The sequence below is a fragment of the Puma concolor genome, chromosome D2 (genome assembly GCF_028749965.1).
Source record: "Puma concolor isolate L17-30 chromosome D2, mPumCon1.1.hap2, whole genome shotgun sequence".
Classification (NCBI taxonomy): domain Eukaryota; kingdom Metazoa; phylum Chordata; class Mammalia; order Carnivora; family Felidae; genus Puma; species Puma concolor.
In genome coordinates, this window is record NC_141677.1 from 61,273,239 (window position 1) to 61,293,995 (window position 20,757).

The window sequence follows — 20,757 nt, forward strand, 5'->3', positions numbered from 1 at the left end:
GCCCTCAGGAGTTTGTATCAAATAAGACAAATAATCACTCAAATAAATATATGATAACAAACTGAGAAGTGCCATGAAGGAAAAGTGTAGGGTCCCACAAGAGCCTGTCACAGTGTCGCTTTGTTTAGACTGTGTGTGATATGGATAGCATCCAAATCTTTACTATATTCCAAAGCTTTACTATATCCCAAAGCCACCCTGGACAGAGACTTGGGAGACTGGGTCTAGTCTCAATCCTCCTATAAACTCACTAGGTGACCTTGAGCATGTCCTCTCCCCTCTTTGGGCTTTTTTCCTTTCCTGTATAATGGAAAGCTAGACCATAGGTTCTTAACTTCAGGTCCATGGTCGGACTTCAGGGATACAAAAATGTGTGGAAAAGTGTACATGTTTTTTTTTTCTTCTGGAAGTAGGCCCACAACTTTTATCAGATCTTTTGGAGGGGCTGTGACCCAAAGAAATCCAAGGACTTATGAAGCAAATAGTCGAGGGAGAATGTGAGCAGGAAACACAGATGACAAAATGATGGGATTCTGGAAGTAAGTTTCCCTTTCTTGAACACCATATTCCTCCCTTTACCTTGTCAATGTGTACAGTGATGGAAGGCCTGATCCCCCTTCTATGGAAGGTGAAGCTTAGTCACCACATACTGGTGCCCCAGCAAAAGGATAGGTGGAACCTACCACTGGTGGCCCCTCTCCAGAAAGAGAGCAAGGCCACCATTCCACACAAGAAGTCTCTACTCCCTTTGTGTCACTTGCTCCATGGTGACCTGGGTCCACCCCATATGGTCCCTCATCATTCTTGGCTGGAGTATAAACACAAACATATGTCCATATTGGAGGCAAGGTTAGGATGTTTACACAAAGGAACTTTCATTAGAAACTAAAGGGAACCCCCCCTCAAAAGAAAGCACACTGACAGGCACCTAGGTGGCTCAGTCAGTTAAGTATCCAACTCTTGATTTCATCTCAGGTCATGATCTCACAGTTTGTGGGATCCAGCCCCACATCGAGCTCCACACTGACAGTCCAGAGCCTGCTTGGGATTCTCTCTCTCCCTCTCTCTCTGCCTCTCCCCTGCTCGCTCATTCCCTCTCTCTCTCTCTCTCTCTCTCAAAATAAATAAAAACTTTAAAATGTTTAAAAAATAAAAAATTTAAAAGAAAAGTCATTTTGAGATTAACTAAGATGACTAAATTAGAAATTCTTTTTTTTTTCAGTTTATTTATTTTGAGAGAGAGAGAGCGTAAGCAGGAGAGGGACAGGGAGAGAGAGAATCCCAAGCAGCCTCTGCACTGTCAGCACAGAGTCCGACATGGGGTTCGATCTCACGTACCCCAAGATCATGACTTGAGCCGAAATCAAGAGTCAGGTGCTTAACTGACTGAGGCACCCAGGCACCCCTGTAAATTAGAAATTCTTGATTCCACTTGTAAGAATGTCTAGCCAAAAGACAGCTGGCTTGGCATAGTCTTCACGACATTAATATCCTGTCTCTTGTCTCCTCTAAGGAGATGGGAGAGAGATTCACATGGGGACCTCTCTGAGGTCACGTGAGTTTCCAACACTTCCAGAACCTGTATCTCAATTTTCTGCCAAGGGTTGGCCATACTATGGGAAAGAGAGGTACTTTCTTTGGGACCTAAAAGACTACAGGTGCAGGGGTTAGGGTTGTGAGGTATGTATGGAGTGGGAGGGACAAAAAGGCAGAGACAGCAGCCTGTGCATAGCCATTGTGTTTTATTGGATCTGGTATATTTTTTATTTTACAAAATATACAGAGGAGCCAAAAATGCAAAGCAGTCAACAGTGTTCTGATGGGAAAGGGGCCCCCCTTAGGGCCCTAACCCTCAGATCCTGACTGACTGGGAGAGTGAGCTAAATGGAACGAGCAAGTATATTAAAGGGTGGCAGCATGGCAAGAGTGGTCCCTGCCTTCTAGGTGTGTTCAGGGGCATCTCTGGGTAGACTGAATAGAACAAGAGGACACCCTAAGTAGGAACTGAGGAGGTTATGTGGGGGGTTAGAATAGAGCCTGGGTAGACCAAAGATTCTAGTGAATGCCCCCACACTGGTTTCAGATGTTATACATGCCTCCCTCCTTCCCCTTTCTTCTAAGGCATCCACTGACTCACTCCATGCCTCCAAGTCTAGAATAAATGGCAAATAAAAACTTAAGTGGCAGCCATCAGAGAGGGTAGGCTGAAACTTTGGCAGGTATCAGCTGGGACGTCTCCCACCCATATTCCCCTGCTGCTGCTACCACCCACGCAAACAGGAAGGAAGGAAAGGAAGGAATTCCAGGGATGAGCCAGACATCAAGATCCTAAGCTCTCCTGGGATACTGAGGAGAGTATGGAAATTTCTGGGGCATTTCCTAGGAGACAGAGTCTTCTGGAGAGCCTAGAAACTCATGTTATGATAGCCTGGGGTGGCAGACCTATGGAGCTTAGACCTATAGTCTGGCATGCCTGAGGTGTTACAATCTCCAGGCCTTTCTGCACTCTATCCCAGCCACCTGTGACCTAAACACCCAGCTCAGGCCTAAGATTTCTGCCTTTACATTCTTGTCCCCCTCTACAAGGCTCTCAAAGGCCCTGGTCTAACAGGCTAGTCAGTGCCATTGACAGAGTAGCCTCTCTGAGAAGGAAATCTTAGAGGAAATGCATATGAGATCAGAGATAGGGGAAGCACCATAGCAGGAGACATTTTGTCTAGTGTTGTAGTTTCTAGAGTAGGGATGGAAGGTGGAGAACCACTTATTTCCTATTAGCAGGGGCACCCTCAGCACTGAGTGTTAGGCAGGAAGGGGGTGGGAGCTGTTGGGAGTTGGGAACACTCCACAGGTACACTCTGCCCACTCCCTGGCCCCTTTAGCTCCAGCAGTCTGGAACACTGAATCCCCAGGCTCTTGGATTCCTACAGCCCCCAGGGCAGGGCTAGAATGAGGACAGACCTGGGAAGAGAAGGGTGAGTTCCACCTGGACTAGAGCTAGAGCATGGTCCCCCCAGGACAACTGACCCCCTCTCCTGGGGAGCTAGATGACATTGTCAAAGAGTTGCATGGACCTCATGATGTTCTCGTCCTGTAGCCATGATGTGAGAGAAGCAGATTGGAGAGAGAGAGAAATAAAAAGAGCTTATCAGAGACACAGAGAGGGACATTCATTCTGAAATGGGAACATTCAGAGACAGAGGCAGCAAGGAAGGAGACACCCAGAGAGACTTGTAGGGAGGGGCAGGCCTCCCTGAGTTGTGAAGGAATAGGACTCAGGAGTGTGGGCAAGTTAGGGAGATGATAATCTGCCCAAAGGAGCTTTCTCCTACATCACTGAATCGGACCCTGAGTCCAGACCAGGGAAGTATGGAGCGCAGGGACTTGTACCTTCTGGCAGGACTCAATGAATTCCTCAATGGTCACCACGCCATCCTTGTTCCTGTCCATCTTCTGCAAAAAGATAGTCAGAGAGAAGAGAAGGGATGACAGGAGAGAGGCAGGCAGAACTCAGGTAAGTTCTCTGCTGGGACCTTGCCTCCTTCCCTTGACTCCAGGACCCTCCAGCCTACCCAGTCCCAGGCACCTGGAAGAAGCTCTCCACATGCTCCCTTGGGGCCTCCTCTCGGAGCGCAGGATACGTATACTTGCCCATCATATCATAGATGGATTTCATGATATCAAGCATTTCCTGTTAGGCAAGAGAGAAAAGGATCCCTCCTCAGAGCCTCCAGCCTCCAAACCAGGAAGACTAGAGCCTAGGGCAGACCTCACCCCTTGCTGGTGATGCACGTGTGGGTCACATTTTCCTCCTAAGGGCTCTTTGAACCTCCCCTCACACATAGAAGCTCTCCAACTCTTCAGTCTCCCCACACCTCCTTGGTGATGCAGCCATCCTTGTTGAGGTCATACAGATTGAAGGCCCAGTTTAGCCTGTCATCTATGGTTCCCCGAAGAATCACCGACAAACCAGCCACGAAGTCCTGGGAAGGAGAGAGGAGGGAACTGGTTCTTCAGATACCCTTAACCCAATCCCCTCTCTGGGTTTGGCCTGTGGATCTTGGCCCTGATGCTCCAGGAAACAGGCCTCCCTGACCCACCTCCTCCAGCTCACCTCGAAACTGACAGAGCCATCATGGTTGGTGTCAAAGGCATTGAAGAGGAAAGTGGCATATGTGCTGGAGTCTGTAGGGTAAGCGTGGATAAGTTTGGCTTTCAGACAGGAGAGGACTTCCTACCCCACACCCCTCTTTATCATTTGGCATTCCTAGCCCCTCCAGAACCCTCTCCCCAACTCAGCCTAGAGATGGACAGCTGCTTCCTCTCAGGCCTTGTCCCCTCACCTCCTTGAGGAAAGAACTGAGAGTAAATCTGCTTGAAGTTCTCCTCGTTGACAATTCCGCTGGGACATTCCTGGGGGGCGGAAGGGGGGTTAGAAACCAGACTGAGAGCAGAAACAAAACCCCCTTCCACTCACCACCACCTACTCTATGCCAGAGACTCCCAGAGAAGGAAAATCTTCCTGTCTCCAGGGAGCTCACCATGTAGTTCTCTTAAGGAAGGCAAGACTTCTCTTCAGCGCACAAGTTTAAAAAAACAGAACTAACCAGACGGCCAGTCTACAGGCTCCGCCTCGTCTCAAATCTGCTAGAGCTTCCTGCTAGAAGTTTGGTCAGCGGGGACGCGGGGACGAGGGGCCGCTCCACCTCCCCTTCCTTCTCTTACCCCTATAAGCACCCAGGCCAATCCTTCGGGGAAGTTTCGGATAGGCCCCGCCCCCTTGCCCCACCCCTCACCCTGTCTGGCCTGGCTCTGTACTCACATTCTTGAACCCCCGGTACAGGACCTGCAACTCTTTACGTGTGAACTTGGTTTGCTCCTGCAGCTGCTCCAGACCCTCTGGCCGGTGACACACGGTGGACAATTCAAACTCATCCTCCACGCTGTCTGCGGGGGGGTGGGAGGGGACGAGGGGGGAGGGGACAGCCGCGCCTCAGGCCCAGCCTCCAGGACCCCGCTTCAAAACCATCCTCCCCATCTCCAACGCCAGAGACCAGCCTGCCAGTTCCCTTGGACCCCGGTCCGAGGACATCAAGGCAAGGAGAGAAGACGCTGGTCAGCTTCCAAGTCTATCAGTTGTCCGGGCCCATGGGCAGGCCTGGCCCCACAGCCAGGGGTCCGACTCATCGCTGCCCTGGGCCCTTGATCCCTGGTTGAAGGAGAAGGCCCCCCAGCCCCATCTTCGTCCCAGAAAGGGAAGAGTAGAAAAAAAGGGTTCAAGAGGAAGCGTCTGAGGGTCCAGGCTCCGGACCTTCCCTGACCCACTCAGATCCATGGAGCCCCACACTTGCCCCGCCCAGATCCTTTTCTCCAGCCAAGCCCCACCTATCCCAGCCATGCTCCAGCCATGCCCCGCCCAGCCCCAGCCAAGCCCATCCAGACCCCACCCCTACCCTGCTCCCAGTAAACCTTAGCGAAGGCCACATCCCTGGCCCCATCTCAGTCCTGCCCCAGCTCCCAACATCCAGTCCCCAGGCAAGTACCCCCACCCCACGCTCTCCAAGGCACCCGCCACCGCCCCCACCAGGACAGTAAGTCACCTGGGTCCAGCGGGCGGGGTCTGTGGGGGCGGAGGGAGGCTGGGACTGCTAATGCTGAAGGGAGCGAACTGTCACCGAGAAAGTGGAAGACCCGGCCAACTGCAGACACACACCTCGCCCCTCACACTCAACAGCAAATCTCACAGACCTGCGTGTTACAGTGCACACACCCCAGCCCCGTGCACAGTGGCACACATAACGAACAAGCACAAACACACACGAAACAGACCCTACACACATATGCTTGGGGGACTCACGCCTGTCCTTTTCCTGAAGCTAGCCCCATGTGGAATCAAACACAATGACACTCTCAAAAACTACAAAGTGGGCCTCTGTGGCTTGCAACATTCAGTATGATCCCTTGAGACGGGCAAGGCCCAACTGAGGAAACAGGCCTGGAGAGAAAGCGAGGCCACTCAACTGGGGACCAGGCTGGGACTAGAAAGCCCAAGTATCCTGGCACCTGGAGGAAGGCGGGCTCCATCCTCTGCACCTGCATCCATCCAGTCGGGGCAAGGGCAACTTGCATCTCGAGGCCCAAAACATGCCCAGGGCAGGGTGGGCGGCCACAGCCGCAGACACTAACCTAGTTAAGCCACGACAGACCTCGCAGCAGTCTGGTTTCGCCCGGCCACATTGGCCATACCCACACAGTCTCAGGTCTCAGCCCTGCCACACTGGCCACGCCCAAACACCCGGGGCTCACTCGTTTTTGCTGACCAGTGAGGCCCACAGGCACTTGGGCCCCGCCCCCAAAACTGGCCACGCCCACACATTCCACAGGCTCCGGGTTCTATAGCTACACCCTCCTCACACTCGGGCCAACCAGCGCCCACCCCCACCCCCCAAGCCACATTGGTCACGCCCACACACACACTCACACTAGCTGGCCCGCGCGGGTCACACAGGTCACACCCCAACACAGACAACCCGCCCCCGGAAGCACAGGAGAGGCACTTGCTTTCACTGACTGAGGGCAGGGCTTGGGGCCCGCAGCAAGGCAGCAGCTTGAGGAACCGCTGCTTCAGCGCTTTTTTAGTGGGCCCTGGAGGGTGGCCTGGGAAGAGAGAAGACCCCAGGAAGGCACATTAACCCCCACTGTCCCTCCGATCCCCTCCCCACCATCACAAATCAACCTGACGGGAAGCCGGTGTTGGGAGAGGACGGGAGGAGGAGAATGGTGAGAGTAGCTGGGGCTGGGTTAGGGAAGCCCAGTGGGGTTCACAGGCATATAAAGTCCACTCAGACACCTTGCATAATGGGACACAGCCGGGGACCGTGAGGCCACCGAGGGGAGATGGCATTGGCCTTGGTGCCTGCTGACCCAGTGCCCTTGGCTCCAGTGCTATAGCTGGACCTCTGAGGGTGATGTCCAACCCAAGGACTGCCTAAGTAGGAACACCTGTCTCTGCCTCTCTCTCACACACACACAGTGACAAACGTGTATAGTGACACACAGGATGATAAATCACAGTGATGGAGGCCATACAGCGACAGCTTGATACCCAGGAACACACTCAAAACCAATGGCCTAATTTTTTAAAGTTTTATTTATTTAATCTCTATACCCAATATGGGGTTTGAATTCACAACCCCGAGATCAAGGGTCACACACTTTTTCAACTGAGCCAGCCAGGCACCCCCCACAATGGCCTAATTAAGCAGGCCCCAACACATGCACACACACACAGGTACACACACACACACACACTTTGACACAGTACTCCTTAATACAAATATATACAGATGTGGCCTAGGAAAAACATGACACATACATATGAAGACCCACATTGGCCATTTTCCATGCAGCATGAACAAACCATACAAGAATACATGGGACAGCATGACACGGTGTGTTAAGGACACTACAAACACTGTGCCACTATAACATGACACATATCAAGGTCACCAGGACATATAATCATATATTGTGACTTAGGTACCCATGGCACCCCAGATACCTAAGACTGCACCTCACCAATAGAACCCATGTTTGTTCTGCCTACCTTTCCTTCCTATAACCCCTCATTTCAGGGCACTTAGAATCTCCCTGTCAGGGGAACAGAGTTCCTCATCAGCTAACCCACCCACTCTAAAAGTGTGTCCCCTCCCAGTCCTTTCGTATGGCTTGCTCTTTGAAGGTGACATGATAGCAAACTTTGAAGCAATAACAGACCTTCCAGATGAGCATTTTGGTGTAATGTGGGGCTATCCAGAGCCGATGACCACAGTTCCTCTCACTTCCCCTTATTTACACCCCTGTCCTACAGTGCCAATTGCACCCTAGGGAGAGACTCCACGTTCTTGTGCCTGTCTCCTGGCTGCACCCACCTCCAGACTCCAGAGCCAGAGCTCACAGAGACCTAGCACACTGCTTGAAACTGGCCTCAGTCCATTCCTGGAGGGGCCCAATTTCCTTGGGTTGTAGGTTCCTAGGGCACCCGACATCCCACGCAGGCCCCGCCTCCCCTCAGGCAGGCTCCGCCCTTCAGGAAAAGGCTCTGCTCCCAGAGGGTAATTGAAGTCCATGCCTTCCCCTCCAATACGTCCTTTCTCCCCCTCCCCCTCAGAGCTATTGAGAGGTAGGAGGGAGACGGGAGGGAGAGGTAGGAGGGTGGGCCGAGTCGGGATCGATGGCGGCCTGGCCCCCCGCCCAGGGCTCCATTAGCCCGGACTTTGGTTTCCCGAAGCCGGATTGTGCCTGGGGCCTCCGGTGGTGTAGTCGCAGCTGGACTGGTAAGGGCTGGGGGGGGGGGGGGGGGGCGGGAACACGACACCACCCCCACCCCCGCCTCTCCCAACCTCCAGCTGTTCACACATCCACTTCCCTCCCTGGTCCTCCCAGGAATCATTCTCCTCTGCCTTCAGCCTACAGGACACCTGGGTTTCCTGGATGACCCTCTTCCCATCAAATAGTCTAAAGGGGATGGATGGCAAGTCAGAGCCAAACTGACTTCATCTTTTCAGGATTGGATGAGCCCCTGCTCCCCACTCCACTCCGATAAATGTAGCAAAGGATGGAGGGTGGGTTAGGGGATTCCTGCTCTTACTGAACCCCTGAGTAGGCAATTCATTGGCCCTTCCACGTTTCCAGTTCTCTTCACATCTTTGCAGTTCTCCCTGGTGTCTACCCTATAGCCCTCCTATCATGGTTCTTGCCTACTTTCCTGTCCCTTGTGGAACTGGAGAACAGCCATGCTATAGAGCTGCACAGTTATTGGTGTGAAGAGGAGGGAGAGGCCAAACCTCTCTGGGGGAGGCAGAACCTGCTCTCCTCTCTACCTCCAATATCATTCTCCCCACTAGACTTTGGGGTGGGGTGGAGAATTCCCAATGCCTAGGCCTTGAAGATCCTGAGAGAAACTGGGAGTGGCAAGGGGGCTTGGGAAGCAAGGTCCCTGATCTGTTCCACCCCTCACCCTCCTGCCAGAGCTGATTATAAATGTCTCATTCCCAGTGTTCCCACTCCTACCCCTCCAGAACCCACCCCCATCCCAAGCCTTGACTATGGAGCTGGTATTTTCTCAGGGAACTCTGGGAACAGCCATACACACAATCTAGTACCCAAAGAGGCCCAACTGCACAACCAGTCCCCCTCAGGCAGTCATATCCACATCTCACAAAGCCACACACCCGGTCCCTCTACACATTAAATCACATCCTTGTCACATGCAAAGGCTCATACAGTCACACACTTTATCCTTTTTCACATAGAGGAACACACAGTCACACCCCCTGTATCTCTCACACAGAGTCCACATACACCACACTCTGTAACCTACACCTGCAAGGATGGAGGTGTGGAGAGTCACACACATCTTCAGGGCCATTGTGGATCCCTGGCCCCAAAGGGATACCCCAGAAGTCTGATGTTACCTCAGGATCCCTCAAACCTCCTTCCTCTACTCTAGATAGCCCTGCCTGTCTCCAGACCTCTCCTCATGCTCCGAATGGATTCCCCTCATCTCCATACCTTAGTCCTCCCATGCTGTGCTCCTCTCACCACCCCCCCGCACCCCCCCCCCCCCCGCCAAACACCCTAGCCCCCGGCCCTCTCTCTTCACTTCCCTCAGACATCCAGCCCCCAGATCCCCTCCTCACCTCCCTCAGACACTCTTCCCCCCACCCACTCCTTGAATTTCCCTCTTTACCTCTCTCAGATGTCCTGTCCCCCAAGCACCCCTCCTCACCTCCCCTAGATGCCCTGTCCCATTACTAACATGCTCACCCGTGACCCCAGTCATAAAATCAGAGTAAGCCCCTCCCCAGCGCCGCTCAGGCCAGCAGCCCAGACACACCCAGACACCTGGGTTACCTTCCAAGGAGACAGGCTCGAAAAGGCCAAACTGCTCCAGGACCTTGACAAACAGAGCGAGGACCACGAGCACAGCCACCATCTCCAGCCCTTCCAGGTTCATGGTGGGCCTGGGGCATGGCCCCCACCAGCTGAGGGTCAGACACACTGGAAGCTCTCCTCACACCACCTCCCCCTCAGGCTCCCCGGGCAGGAGTAAGAGGACCGCCTGCAGCCTCCCTCACCCTCCCCTCCCAGGATCTCCTCCCTCTCCCGCCCCCTCACCCCGCCTCTGCCCCGCAAGCCTCCCAGTCACAGCCTTTTCCTCTTCGCGGGGCCACTTCAGCCTACAGACCAGCATCTCCTCAGGAGCCTTTGGCGTGAAGGATATGGGACAAAACAGGCCAGGCCGTAAGAGGAAGGCAGCGACCTGCCTCTGTCCCTGAGGACAGCTTCCCCCAGACACCTTGTGGCTACTCTGTGCCAAAGGGAGGGGGTAGAGGGAGGAGCTGTGCTTAGGGAGAGGGCAGGGAAGGGCAGTGTGTGTGTGTGTGTGTGTGTGTGTGTGTGTGTGTGTGAGAGAGAGAGAGAGAGAGAGAGAGAGAGAGAGAGAGAGAGAGAGAGACTATGAGCTACACGTGTATAAGGAATAGATATATGAGTCAGAAATTATAAGTGTCTGGGCATTTTCTTGTGTGTATTCCCGTGTCTGACTATATAGAGAGTATGTGTTTCTCCTCTTATGTGTGTCTCTGTGTGTGGTTTGCACATGATTGCGTATGTGTCTATTAGGTGTGTGTCTTGTGTATGGGAGTAAGTGACCTGGGTGTCCATAGTATGTGTGTGTGAGTGCACTGGCGTATGTCTGAGTGTGTGGGGGGCATGAAGTGTATGGGTTTCAGCAGGGCTGCGGGATAGAGGTCTGAAGACTGGTAGTATAGCTGTGTCCTATAATTAGGAGTATGGGTCTACGGTGATTGCATAATTGTATCTGCACGGAGCTGTATGAGAATATAAGCTGGGAGAAGGCAGTGACCTCCCCAGTCAGGAGGACACCACCAACATCGATCGCGGTTGTCATAGAGACAGTGAGGCGGGAAGCACTCTCTTTCCACAGCCCACGGACAGGGAAACTGAGGCCCAGGGGAGGGAGGATTAGGTCCAATAGCCGGGGCAGGAAAAAGGCTGCTTAGCCTTATCATGACCCTCTGGGGAGGGGACTTATGGTGGCTGCCTTTGGGATCCACTGATTCAAGTTCTTTGGAAGAGGAGAGACTGAGCTCCTCCCTTCCTCTCAGCCAGGATCTGCCAAAGCCTTGCCTGCTCCTGAACTGTTACTGGGCTGATGGAGAAGAATGATGGAGAGTAGGAGGGAAATCTGAATCCTCCAAGGGAGCCATCCACCCTCACCCCCTAGAGCATTCCTGGAGCCTCTCCCCCATCTTCCCAGCTCCTTCCCATTGCTGCTGTTGCTGCTGCTGCTGCTGGCTGTGTGTCTGTGTGTGGGTGTGGGTGTGCACATGTGTAGGGGTGGGGAGAGGCCTGCAGAGCCAGTGAACCAGAAGACAACTACTGCCATAGCTGGCTGACATTGATTGAGCACTCACTGTGTGCTAGATAATATGCTATGTGCTTACAGACATGGTCACAGTTTTTAAGATTTTATTTTTTAAGTAGTATCTACACCCAACGTGGGGCTCGAACCTATAACCCAGAGATCAAGAGTCACACGCTCCACTGGCTGAGTGAGCCAGGTGACCCCAGACATGATCATATTTAATTTTCACAGTAAACCTATGAAGGAAGTACCATTATCCCCACATTGCAGGGAGTGAAACTAAGGCAAGAGGAGGTTAAGAAAATCACCAAGATCAGTAAGTGTCAGAGTGTTAGTTTTAACCCAGTCTGACCCTGAGCCTGTGCTCTAAACCATCACACTACGCTGGCTCTTGTTAGACAGCTTGCCCACTCAGGAGGCCTCGTTTAGGGAGACTGACTCCAGAGGGAGCCCTCTCCTTTGTCCAGCTCTGGGATGAACGTGTCTCAGCCCAATAGTGGTGTAGGAGTCCCCCTGTCAGGCTGTCCCTGCCACTTCATTTGAGGATCACTGCTCTGCAGTTCCACATGGCCACCACTGGGGGTCAGGCATCCACCTTACTCCGTATCTAACCCTTCCCTAACCCTTACCCCATCCCACAACAACCTGGGAAGGTGGGAAAGGATGGGAAGAAGGGTATGCCACTGGCAGGCTTGGTCCTCTGCTTGCCGCTCCACCCCCTCCTCCAGGAAGAAGTCAACTTGGGGACTGCTTTTGGTTTCCCATACCCTAGAAGTTACAGATAAACAGATGAAACCAGCAAATATCTCCCTATTACTGTCCAAATTCCACATCTGGCATTTAATTCCCTCTACCCTCATCAGCAGATACCCTTTCCAACCATTTTGGCCTCTTCACTGTCCCCCAAACACACCAAACTAGGTGCCATTTCTGTACCTTTGCTCCTGTTATGAATGCCCTCCTTTCTGTTCTCCTTCTGTTCTACAGTTCTCGCCTAACAGGACTTCCAGGCCTCAGCAGAATTTCTAGTGAACTCACTGTTGGGCCCTCAAAACTTAGCACCTAATTCTGTAATGTTATTAAATGGGAAAAGTAAAAGGAGACAGCATAGCATGGTATGTAATAGTGAGGGCCAGGGTGCCAGATTCCCTGGGTTCAAATCCCGGATTTGTCAGTTACAATTAACTGGGCAAGTTCTTAACCTCTATGTGCCTCTGTTTCCCACCTCATATGGTTGCTGGAAGGAGTAAATGAATTAATACATGGAAAGCTGTTAGAATAATTCCTGGCACAGAGTAACTGTGGAAGTGTTTTCTACCATTGTTAACAACATGACATCTCCCGCGCCCCTTACATTTCTATAGCTCTCAATTAACAAAGCATTTCCACAAACATTGTTATCTTGATGGCTTCTCATGACAACTCCATGAAGTAGGTGGAGTGAATAGTATTGTGCCCATTTCATTGATGAGGTAAAGGAGGCCCAAATAAAGGGATTTGAGAGAAAGGGATTTGCTCGAGGTCACCTAGCTAAGATGAGAGGTTGCATATTTGAACCCAGATCTTTCTGGATCAGTCCTGTTTCCTCAACTAGATTCCAAGCTCCTAAAGGGCAAAGAGTTTAAAAATTGGATTTATATAGGAGCGCCTGGGTGGCTCAGTCGGTTAAAATTGGACTTATATAAATTGAATGACAGGTTCTGATCTGGTGCTTGTGGAACAAAGGTGAACTAAACAGGGGCTTCTATTGGGTAGGGAGAGAAAGCCCACTAAGAGAACCTTAAGGCTTCTATTCATTCATAAAATATTTATGTGCTTACTATGTGGTAGGAACTGTTACAGGCAGGCCATGAAATGAGCTATAAAAGCTCATTTAGGAGCACCTGGGTGGCTCATTTGGTTAAGCATCCAACTCTTGGTTTTGGCTCAGGTCATGATATCACAGTTTTGTGAGTTCAAGCCCTGCATTGAGCTCTATGCTGACTGCGTGGAGCCCGCTTGGGATTTTCTCTCTCTCTCTCTCTCTCTCTCTCTCTCTCTCTCTCTCTCTCTGCCCCTCTCCCACTCATGCTGTCTCTGTCTGTCTCAAAAATAAACTTTAAAATGCATTTCCTTAATGACAAAACAAACAAAAAGCTCATTTAACTGTAAAAGCTCTCTAACTGGAAGGCCAGGAAAAACTTGGAGAGGTTATTTTTTGAGCTGGTTCTTAAAAGATGGCAGGGCACCCAGGTGGCTTAGTTGGTTGAGTGTCCAACTTCGGCTCAGGTCATGACCTCATGATCTCTCATGAGTTTGAGCCCCACATTGGGCTTGCTGCTGTCAGCATAGAGCCCACTTCAAATTCTCTGTCCCACTCCCACCCGTCCCCTGCTTATGTTCTGTCTCAAAAAAAAAAAAAAAAAAAAAGATGGCGAAATGTCAACAGTCTACCCTAACAAAGGGGTCAACATTTAGTGAGCACATTTTGTGTCCTGGATACTTTACGTATATCGTCTCACTTAGGCCTTATAATAAAAATGAAAAATGAAAATATTACTCCTGTGTTTACAGCTGACATGGTCAGAGTGAGTAGCAGTATGCCCATTTTTGCAGATGAAAGAATTGAGGCTAAGGGAAATAATTTTCCCAAGATAAAACAGATGGTGAAGGATGGATCAAGACTTGAACCAGGACCAATGATCTACCAGTCTGCCCTTCCAATGCGTGTGGGGATGCCAAGGAACCTTGGATGACTGTAGCTTAGTTAGTGCCGGGGGAACCATAAGTGATAAGACCAATGGTCAGATTCCATGGAGCCTTGAACACCAAGCCAAACTATCTGGAAGGAAAGAGGCAGCACAGCCACATCTCTGGCTCTCTGATGCTGATTCACAGATGGAGAGACTGACAACCTTGCACCCAATTGCCCTGTCTCTACACCCTCCTCTTCTCTCTCTCATCCCCACCCTTAACCTTCAGAGACCTCGACCCAGCCTCACAGGGACTCAAGGTCCTAACAGGCCTCTGGTGGGAGGGTCTGTAAGAAGTGAAACAGTGAGTTGTTTTCCAGGCTCTCCCTTCTCCCCACTCAGCAACCTCTCAAGTCCCGGGGCCCTATGAGAGACTCGTCCAGATCTGTCCTCCCTAAGCATCCTGGTGTCACTTAGCTCTTCACTCAAGGGAGTGAAGTCTTAATGGAAGCACTTTAGGCAGAGTGAGAGCTCAAAGGTACACTATCTTAAAACATTAGGTAGGCCCTCCCTAAATCCCTCAAACCTCACTGCAGAGATACTCCTATCATTTAGTTGTCTGTCTCTCACCCTTGGAACCTGGAATAATACTGCTTTATGAAGGGACCCACCCTATGTAGCTGTCCCACTTTCATCTGTCCATGATCCCCCAGTGAAGACCCCAGCCAGTGAAGACTGCAGAGTTCTTCTCTCGGTCCCCCAGCCCCACTCCATCCCCAGCCCCGCCAGAAGACACAGCAGCCCCCAGTTGCACTAGGTGATTAATGACTTCCCTAGGCCTTGGGGCTATTTTGGGGCCTGGAAGTCATGCCTGCTATGATTGAGAGCTGGTCCTGCCGGGCTCCAGCCATCTGTCACTGGAGACAGGTCCAAGAAGGGGGCTTGAGGGACACAGGCTCCCCAAGAGACTTCCAAGCATGGCTCTGGCTTAGCCCCATCTCCCTGCCTTCCTGGGAACACATGGCAAGGAGAGGCCAGCCTATACTCCAGGGGCTCAAGAGGATACCATGGAGAGAGCCAGAGAACTACAGATCCCAGAATGCCATGGGGTGAGGCTGTTTTGGTCTCTCCAGGCCAGGTAGTGAGGTGATGCGAGGTTCTGTGGGCCTTGCCCAGGCAGCCTTAAGGAAACTCAAGTGGAAGTGTGTGTAAATCTCAGCAGTGCCATGATATGATATTCACAATCCACATGTCATAAACTCCACACATCCCACACCAAGGTACAAGCTTGTGAAGACTATACAACTAACTTAGTGTGACTCAGGAACCCCCTACCCAACTCTAAAGCGTAGAACCCCAGGCACATGCCATTTCAGTGTCATAGAATCCCAGTGATATGCAACCCCAAGCATGCACAGTTCCAGTAGTCACAACCCCAGTAATGTATAACCCGGTTCATACAAACTCCCAGGGATAGACAAAACGGTGACATACAGTCCTTATGCCACACAAGTCTATTCATCCCATCATTCATGAACTCACTAGCTGAGTTCATGTTGGTCCAGTCTCGCCTCAGCATTTTTTCCTTTTGGACGCTGACCCCAGTCATCTTAAGATCCCATTAAATTAAGCAATTCAATAAGCCCTTTCCCTGCTCCCCTGCAAGTTTCCTCCTTTTATCCCTTTACATCCACTTGCTTGAGGCCCCCTCCTCTGCCCTCAGTGAGAAGTCCTGCCTCATCCTCCACCATCGTGAAGGACCATGATGCCCCCTACCCTTTCCTCTTTGAAGACCCCTATCTTCCACCTTCTCTGTAGGAGACTCTATTCCTAGCTCTACTTTGTCAGGGATCTTGCCCTTTAAACGCTTTCCATTGAGGGATCCAGCTCCCTCCATCTCTGTGAAGGGCCCTTCCCTTTCCCACCTCTGTAAGGCTCTTATCCCACTTCACTCACTTTTTTTGAAGGGTCCAGGCCCTTCCTCCCTTCCTCCCTTCCTCATACCTGGCGACAGCGACCCAGTCACTAGCTGGTAGAGGGATCGTGCTGCTTGCCCCAACGGGCTCCGGCACCTGCGGGGGCATCGGTTCATGGTTCGGCTGAGAGTGCACTGGCCAAGCTCCTCCCCCAAGGCCTGGGGCAGTCAGGTCTCCGCCTCCACCCGAGTGGGCCCTGCGTGGGCGGCGCGGGAGGGCCGGACCCGCAGGACCAGAACCAGAATCTCGGACAACGGAGTCTTCTTCTGCTTCCTGTTTCCTCCGGGCCGCAGGAGGGGAACTTCCCCTATCCCCACCATCTGAAGCTCCCGTCCTCAAAGTTTCTAGACTGGGCGGGGCGGGGGTGGGGGTGGGGGTTGGAATGGGAGGAGTCCTCACAGCCAGCACCGGGAATGTTTTCTGATATTCTGGTGGGGAGGCACCCACAGGTTTTGAAAAAGGAGATGGGGAAGGGGATAATGAACCTGATACTTTACTGCCCCTCTTCAGCCCTTTCTTCTCTGCCGGTAGCAACCTCCTCCTACCAATTTGGCACTGAGAAGCAAGTGGGGGGGGGGGGGTGGGGGGGAAGTAAGAGGACATAGTTGTCATGGCAACTTCTCACACTTCCATACTTCCTGGACCAATGGGAGAGAGAGCTGGAGGAAGGAGGAGGAACTGGACCGCGTATTGGGATGGCAAAGAAGAGGCGGCTCCGAATCCCTTTCTCTCATAACTTTCTGTTTTGTGTCCCTTTGTCTTGCTCCAGTGGGTTCCCAGATTCTACCATCATATGTTGGTTGCCAGCCAAATGCATGAAGGAGAAGCTCCCCTCCCCTCAGTCTCAGCCCTGACCCTTTCCAGGACTCATCTCCATCGGGTTGTATCCAAAATAAACCCTTCCAGGACCCACTGATGCCTTCAAACCACCGGGACAGCCTACAGGAGAGACTTAGTTCCACTCCTCCGACTGGGATCCTGTCTTTTTGGCTGAAAATTCTACATTTATGAGACAAAAGTCACGTTCGAACTCCGTGCAAATTTTGCCACTAGATTTGGCCGCGACATCCCCTTTCGGAATCAACTACGCAAGCATGGCTGCTCTAAGACCACACGAGGGCGCCCTAGACTTGGGAAAGATATTTTATGGCCAGAGGGACCCGAGTTCAGGCCTTGGCCAGATTCCAGCTGTCTCCTCACTGTCCCCAGTCCTTTCTTTGCCTCCGGCTTGGACAGGACTGCCACGGATTGCTGCCTTTTCGCACCACGCTGCACTTCCAAACAGACCTGCCAGGCTTGGAAGACCACAGGGGGTAGATCTGGGTCGGCTTGGGGCTCAAATTCTCCCCACCCCCAAAAATCTCCCCCAGCTTTTGAGTCCAGGGGAGTGGGGAAGAAAAGTGATCGGGGGTACCCAGGATGCCCTGAGGTATGACTTAAAGACTCCCTCTCTGTCAGCCTGATGGACCAGAAAGATACGAGCCAAAGACTACCCCCATGTCCATCCCAGGAATCCCGACTGCACAGGGAAGGAACTTTGGGCACAAGGGTGGCCCCATGGTACCTCCGCCCCGACCGCTCTTCAGCACCGCGGACAACGACTCCCCTTTTGGCTTCCCCTCACGCGTTTCAGAGCGTCCCAGCCTCTTGTCTCTTGCTGTAAGACAAGCCCTCCTCTGAAAGGAGATCTCCTGGTAGTGCTATTTCTATTTTCCAAGTCCTGTGTGGAGCTCTCTAGATCGAGGTTGCTGCTGCCGAAGAACACCATTCTTGATGCTTGTCAACATTGGACCTATTTTTCCTCGCGAGGTAGGCAGGCAGGAAGTAGTATTCTCCATTTTAGAGATGAGAAAACTAAGACCCAGAGACCAAAAGTAATAGAAAGCCCATTTCTGCACCTTCCAATACAAGTGCTTCCCCACCTTCACTCAATCTCTGATTTAAACAGCCAAGTGGGGAGGGGATGATTCCACTAAAAGAGAGAATCAATTAAAGCAGAAGCAAACACTGACTAATGTGATGCTAATGAGTGCCCTGGGGCCTTACTACTAGCAAGGATCCTGAGTTGGTGAGAACACAGTTCAAAGCAGAGCTGGACCTTTGGATTCCATCCCAGGCGGAGCCACATCTAGGGCACACCTGGAGCCTACTTGAGAGGAAGGGCCCTCCCTTCTAGGAGTCTCAGCATAGGAACTAGGATTTCCCCAGGGTCAATGAGTAGGGGAGACACTTTCTCAAGGCATTAGATCCTAGTTCTCTTCCCCACCGCCAAGTGTTAACCTCACTCCCCTCTGGACAGACAAGGATCATGGGCTCCTTCCACCTTCCCAGCTTGTTTCTGACAAGGAGACAGTCTCCCTCCTCCCTTTCACTGTTGGAGTTCCTGGGCAGGCTGCACAATGAGACAGAAAACACACACACACATGGAAATGTACACAAGGTGACACAGGCCCCCACACAAACACGTGGGTCTGCCTACCAAACCCAGGAATATGTGCGGGCACAGATGTACTCCCCACTGTGGGAGAGAGAGCATGCCTGGGCAGCAAAGTGGTTTGGGGAGGCTACACAGCACCTTCCAGGTCAAGAGCTTCTAACTCTGGGTCTGGAGTGGAAGCAAGAGGGGGTGTTTTCCTTCAAGACTGGGTGAAGTTCTGGGAGGGTTGTTGAAGATTTAAGGAGCTTCAGTTGAAAGAATGATCTGAGTACTTTTGCAGGGGGCAGGGCGGTGACCAAACACTAACCAAAGCCTCCCCGCAAGGGCCAGGTGCTGTTCCTGGGAGCCAGGCTGGGCGGCTGGACACTGAAGTCTCTCCTTGGGTCCACCTGGTCAGTTTGTGAAAAAGTTGGGGGGAAAGTGGTGGGCAGTAAAGGCCTCCTTCTGCACCGGGAACCCAGAGAGGCAGCAAGGGTAAGACACATCATAGACACTCGCAGATATTGCCACATGAAAGTACACAATCAGCACGAAAGGCCAAATATAATGTGCATAGTCTCACAATCACAAAGCACAATACAATCTACTTTAACAAATGCTTGCCCCAGGAGGTTCAGAGTCATAAGTCTTACAAAGAGACATACACCATGAAGTGAAGTCCTGACCATTCTGATAGTCTCACACAGAATCGCACACTCCAAGCACAGAATTGCACGTAAAACAGAGGCACATGGTCAAAACAACTTCATTTATACAGGGTCCTAACACAACGTCACTCAAACATCTGATAAGATCATACAATCGCACAGCCAACAAAATCACACTCACCCTGTCACCAAGCCTAGGGCACATGGCAACCAGCTGAAGGAGACCGTGCGTGCAGGCACACACATATACACACACAGGCACACACAAAGAATGACAGGCGCTCACGCACGTAACACCTCCCACTCCAGACACTCTCCTAGCTTTGTGTCACACACGCCCACACCTGCTGCTTCTCCCCACCTGCCCGCTAGTCCCCCCCCCCCAACCCCCAGGGGACCCAAGGCTCTGAACCCCCAGTGTCCTGCTGCCCAGAACAGCCTGGAGGGTGCCTGGGAATGGGGCAGAGTGTGAGCAAGGGCCTGGCCAGGGTCAGATAGGGTCTGGGGTTGGAATCTACCCTCCCTCCTGCAACCCCTGAGTCCCTGACTCACCTGTGAGCTGGTCATAGGATCCGTCCAGGTCTCGGGAATCGGACAAACTCTCCTTGCGGCCCTGGCCCCGCATGGCCCCCGGCGCCCCCGTCCCGTCCCGCTTGGGCCGTGGGAGGGGGCGCCGGGTAGCCAAAATAGGGTGCTCACACGGCGCCCCCTGGCGGCGTTGCACGCTGCCTGGGCTGGGGCTGAGTCTGGAATGGGCTGGGGTCCCGCCTGGGGTCCTGGGGCAGGAGCGGGAGGTTTGGGCAGTAGGTGAGCGCAGAGCCGGAGGCAGAGCCGAGCTAAGCACAGAGCTGGAGCCAAGCCGCCTCTCTCCTCCCGCCCCCTCCCCGCGGCTGTCACCGCCGCCTCCCCCCTTTGGCGCTGCCGGGATTGGCTCCCCCTACCCCCGCCCCCTCCTCTTAGCAGCTTGGGGGAGGATCCCGGTGAAAGGGTGAGCTGGGAAGGGCGGGGAGGGAGACTGGTTCTCCAGCAACATTACCCCCTAAACCTGGAGCTGTGGGTCCTGATGGTGGAAGATGGAGCAGGGCCCGAAAGGCCCCGCTGTAAGGAAACCCCTGCTCCAACCTTCAGGCACTCTTTCCCCCACCATCAGTACGGGCCAGGGGAAGTCTGTAAGTGCCCTGTCTGGGTCAGTCTCCACGTCAGCCCCTATTTTTTATGTTCTCCTCCCATGTATGGGTCTCTGTGGACCCCTGCCAGTGCCCGCTTTGCTCGGAGGGGGTTAGGGACTAAAAGCAAAGGTCAACCCAGCCTCTATCAGGCTCATCTCAGGTTAAAGGTTTCACATAAAGACTCCAACCCTCACCCACTGCAGAACCCGGTCTCTGGGCCCCATTCACTGTGAGGGTGCCTTCTTCTGGGATCTAATGACCCCCATTGGCCCACTGGAAAGAACAGGAAAACAGGCCGGTTTTTCAAGACTTTTCTGGTTCTTTTGTTCCCCCCCCCCCTTTCAACTTTGCTGCCCTTCTCTTGTCACCTGCCCTGTCCTAGATTCCTTCTGTTTTCCAAATCTGAA

At 52.5% G+C, this 20,757-nt stretch overlaps 1 protein-coding gene across 6 annotated transcripts; it reads right to left on the reverse strand.

Moving 5' to 3' along the window:
• Positions 1-1,725: 1,725 nt before the first annotated feature.
• KCNIP2 (potassium voltage-gated channel interacting protein 2) lies at positions 1,726-20,076 on the reverse strand. 6 transcript variants are annotated; one of them, XM_025918329.2, is made up of 10 exons: positions 19,734-20,075; positions 6,559-6,654; positions 5,598-5,651; positions 4,820-4,944; positions 4,341-4,410; positions 4,112-4,182; positions 3,873-3,980; positions 3,584-3,688; positions 3,388-3,450; positions 1,726-3,088 (listed from the first exon to the last, which is right to left on the reverse strand). In XM_025918329.2, the coding sequence occupies exons 1-10, from the start codon at positions 19,804-19,806 to the stop codon at positions 3,041-3,043; spliced, it is 813 nt and encodes a 270-aa protein (XP_025774114.1). In that variant the 5' UTR covers positions 19,807-20,075; the 3' UTR covers positions 1,726-3,040. The 6 variants fall into 6 exon arrangements, with proteins under 6 accessions (XP_025774114.1, XP_086536824.1, XP_025774115.1 ...); XM_086680698.1 differs by having other exon boundaries at positions 3,570-3,688; XM_025918330.2 differs by lacking the exon at positions 5,598-5,651 and having other exon boundaries at positions 19,734-20,076.
• Positions 20,077-20,757: the final 681 nt, after the last annotated feature.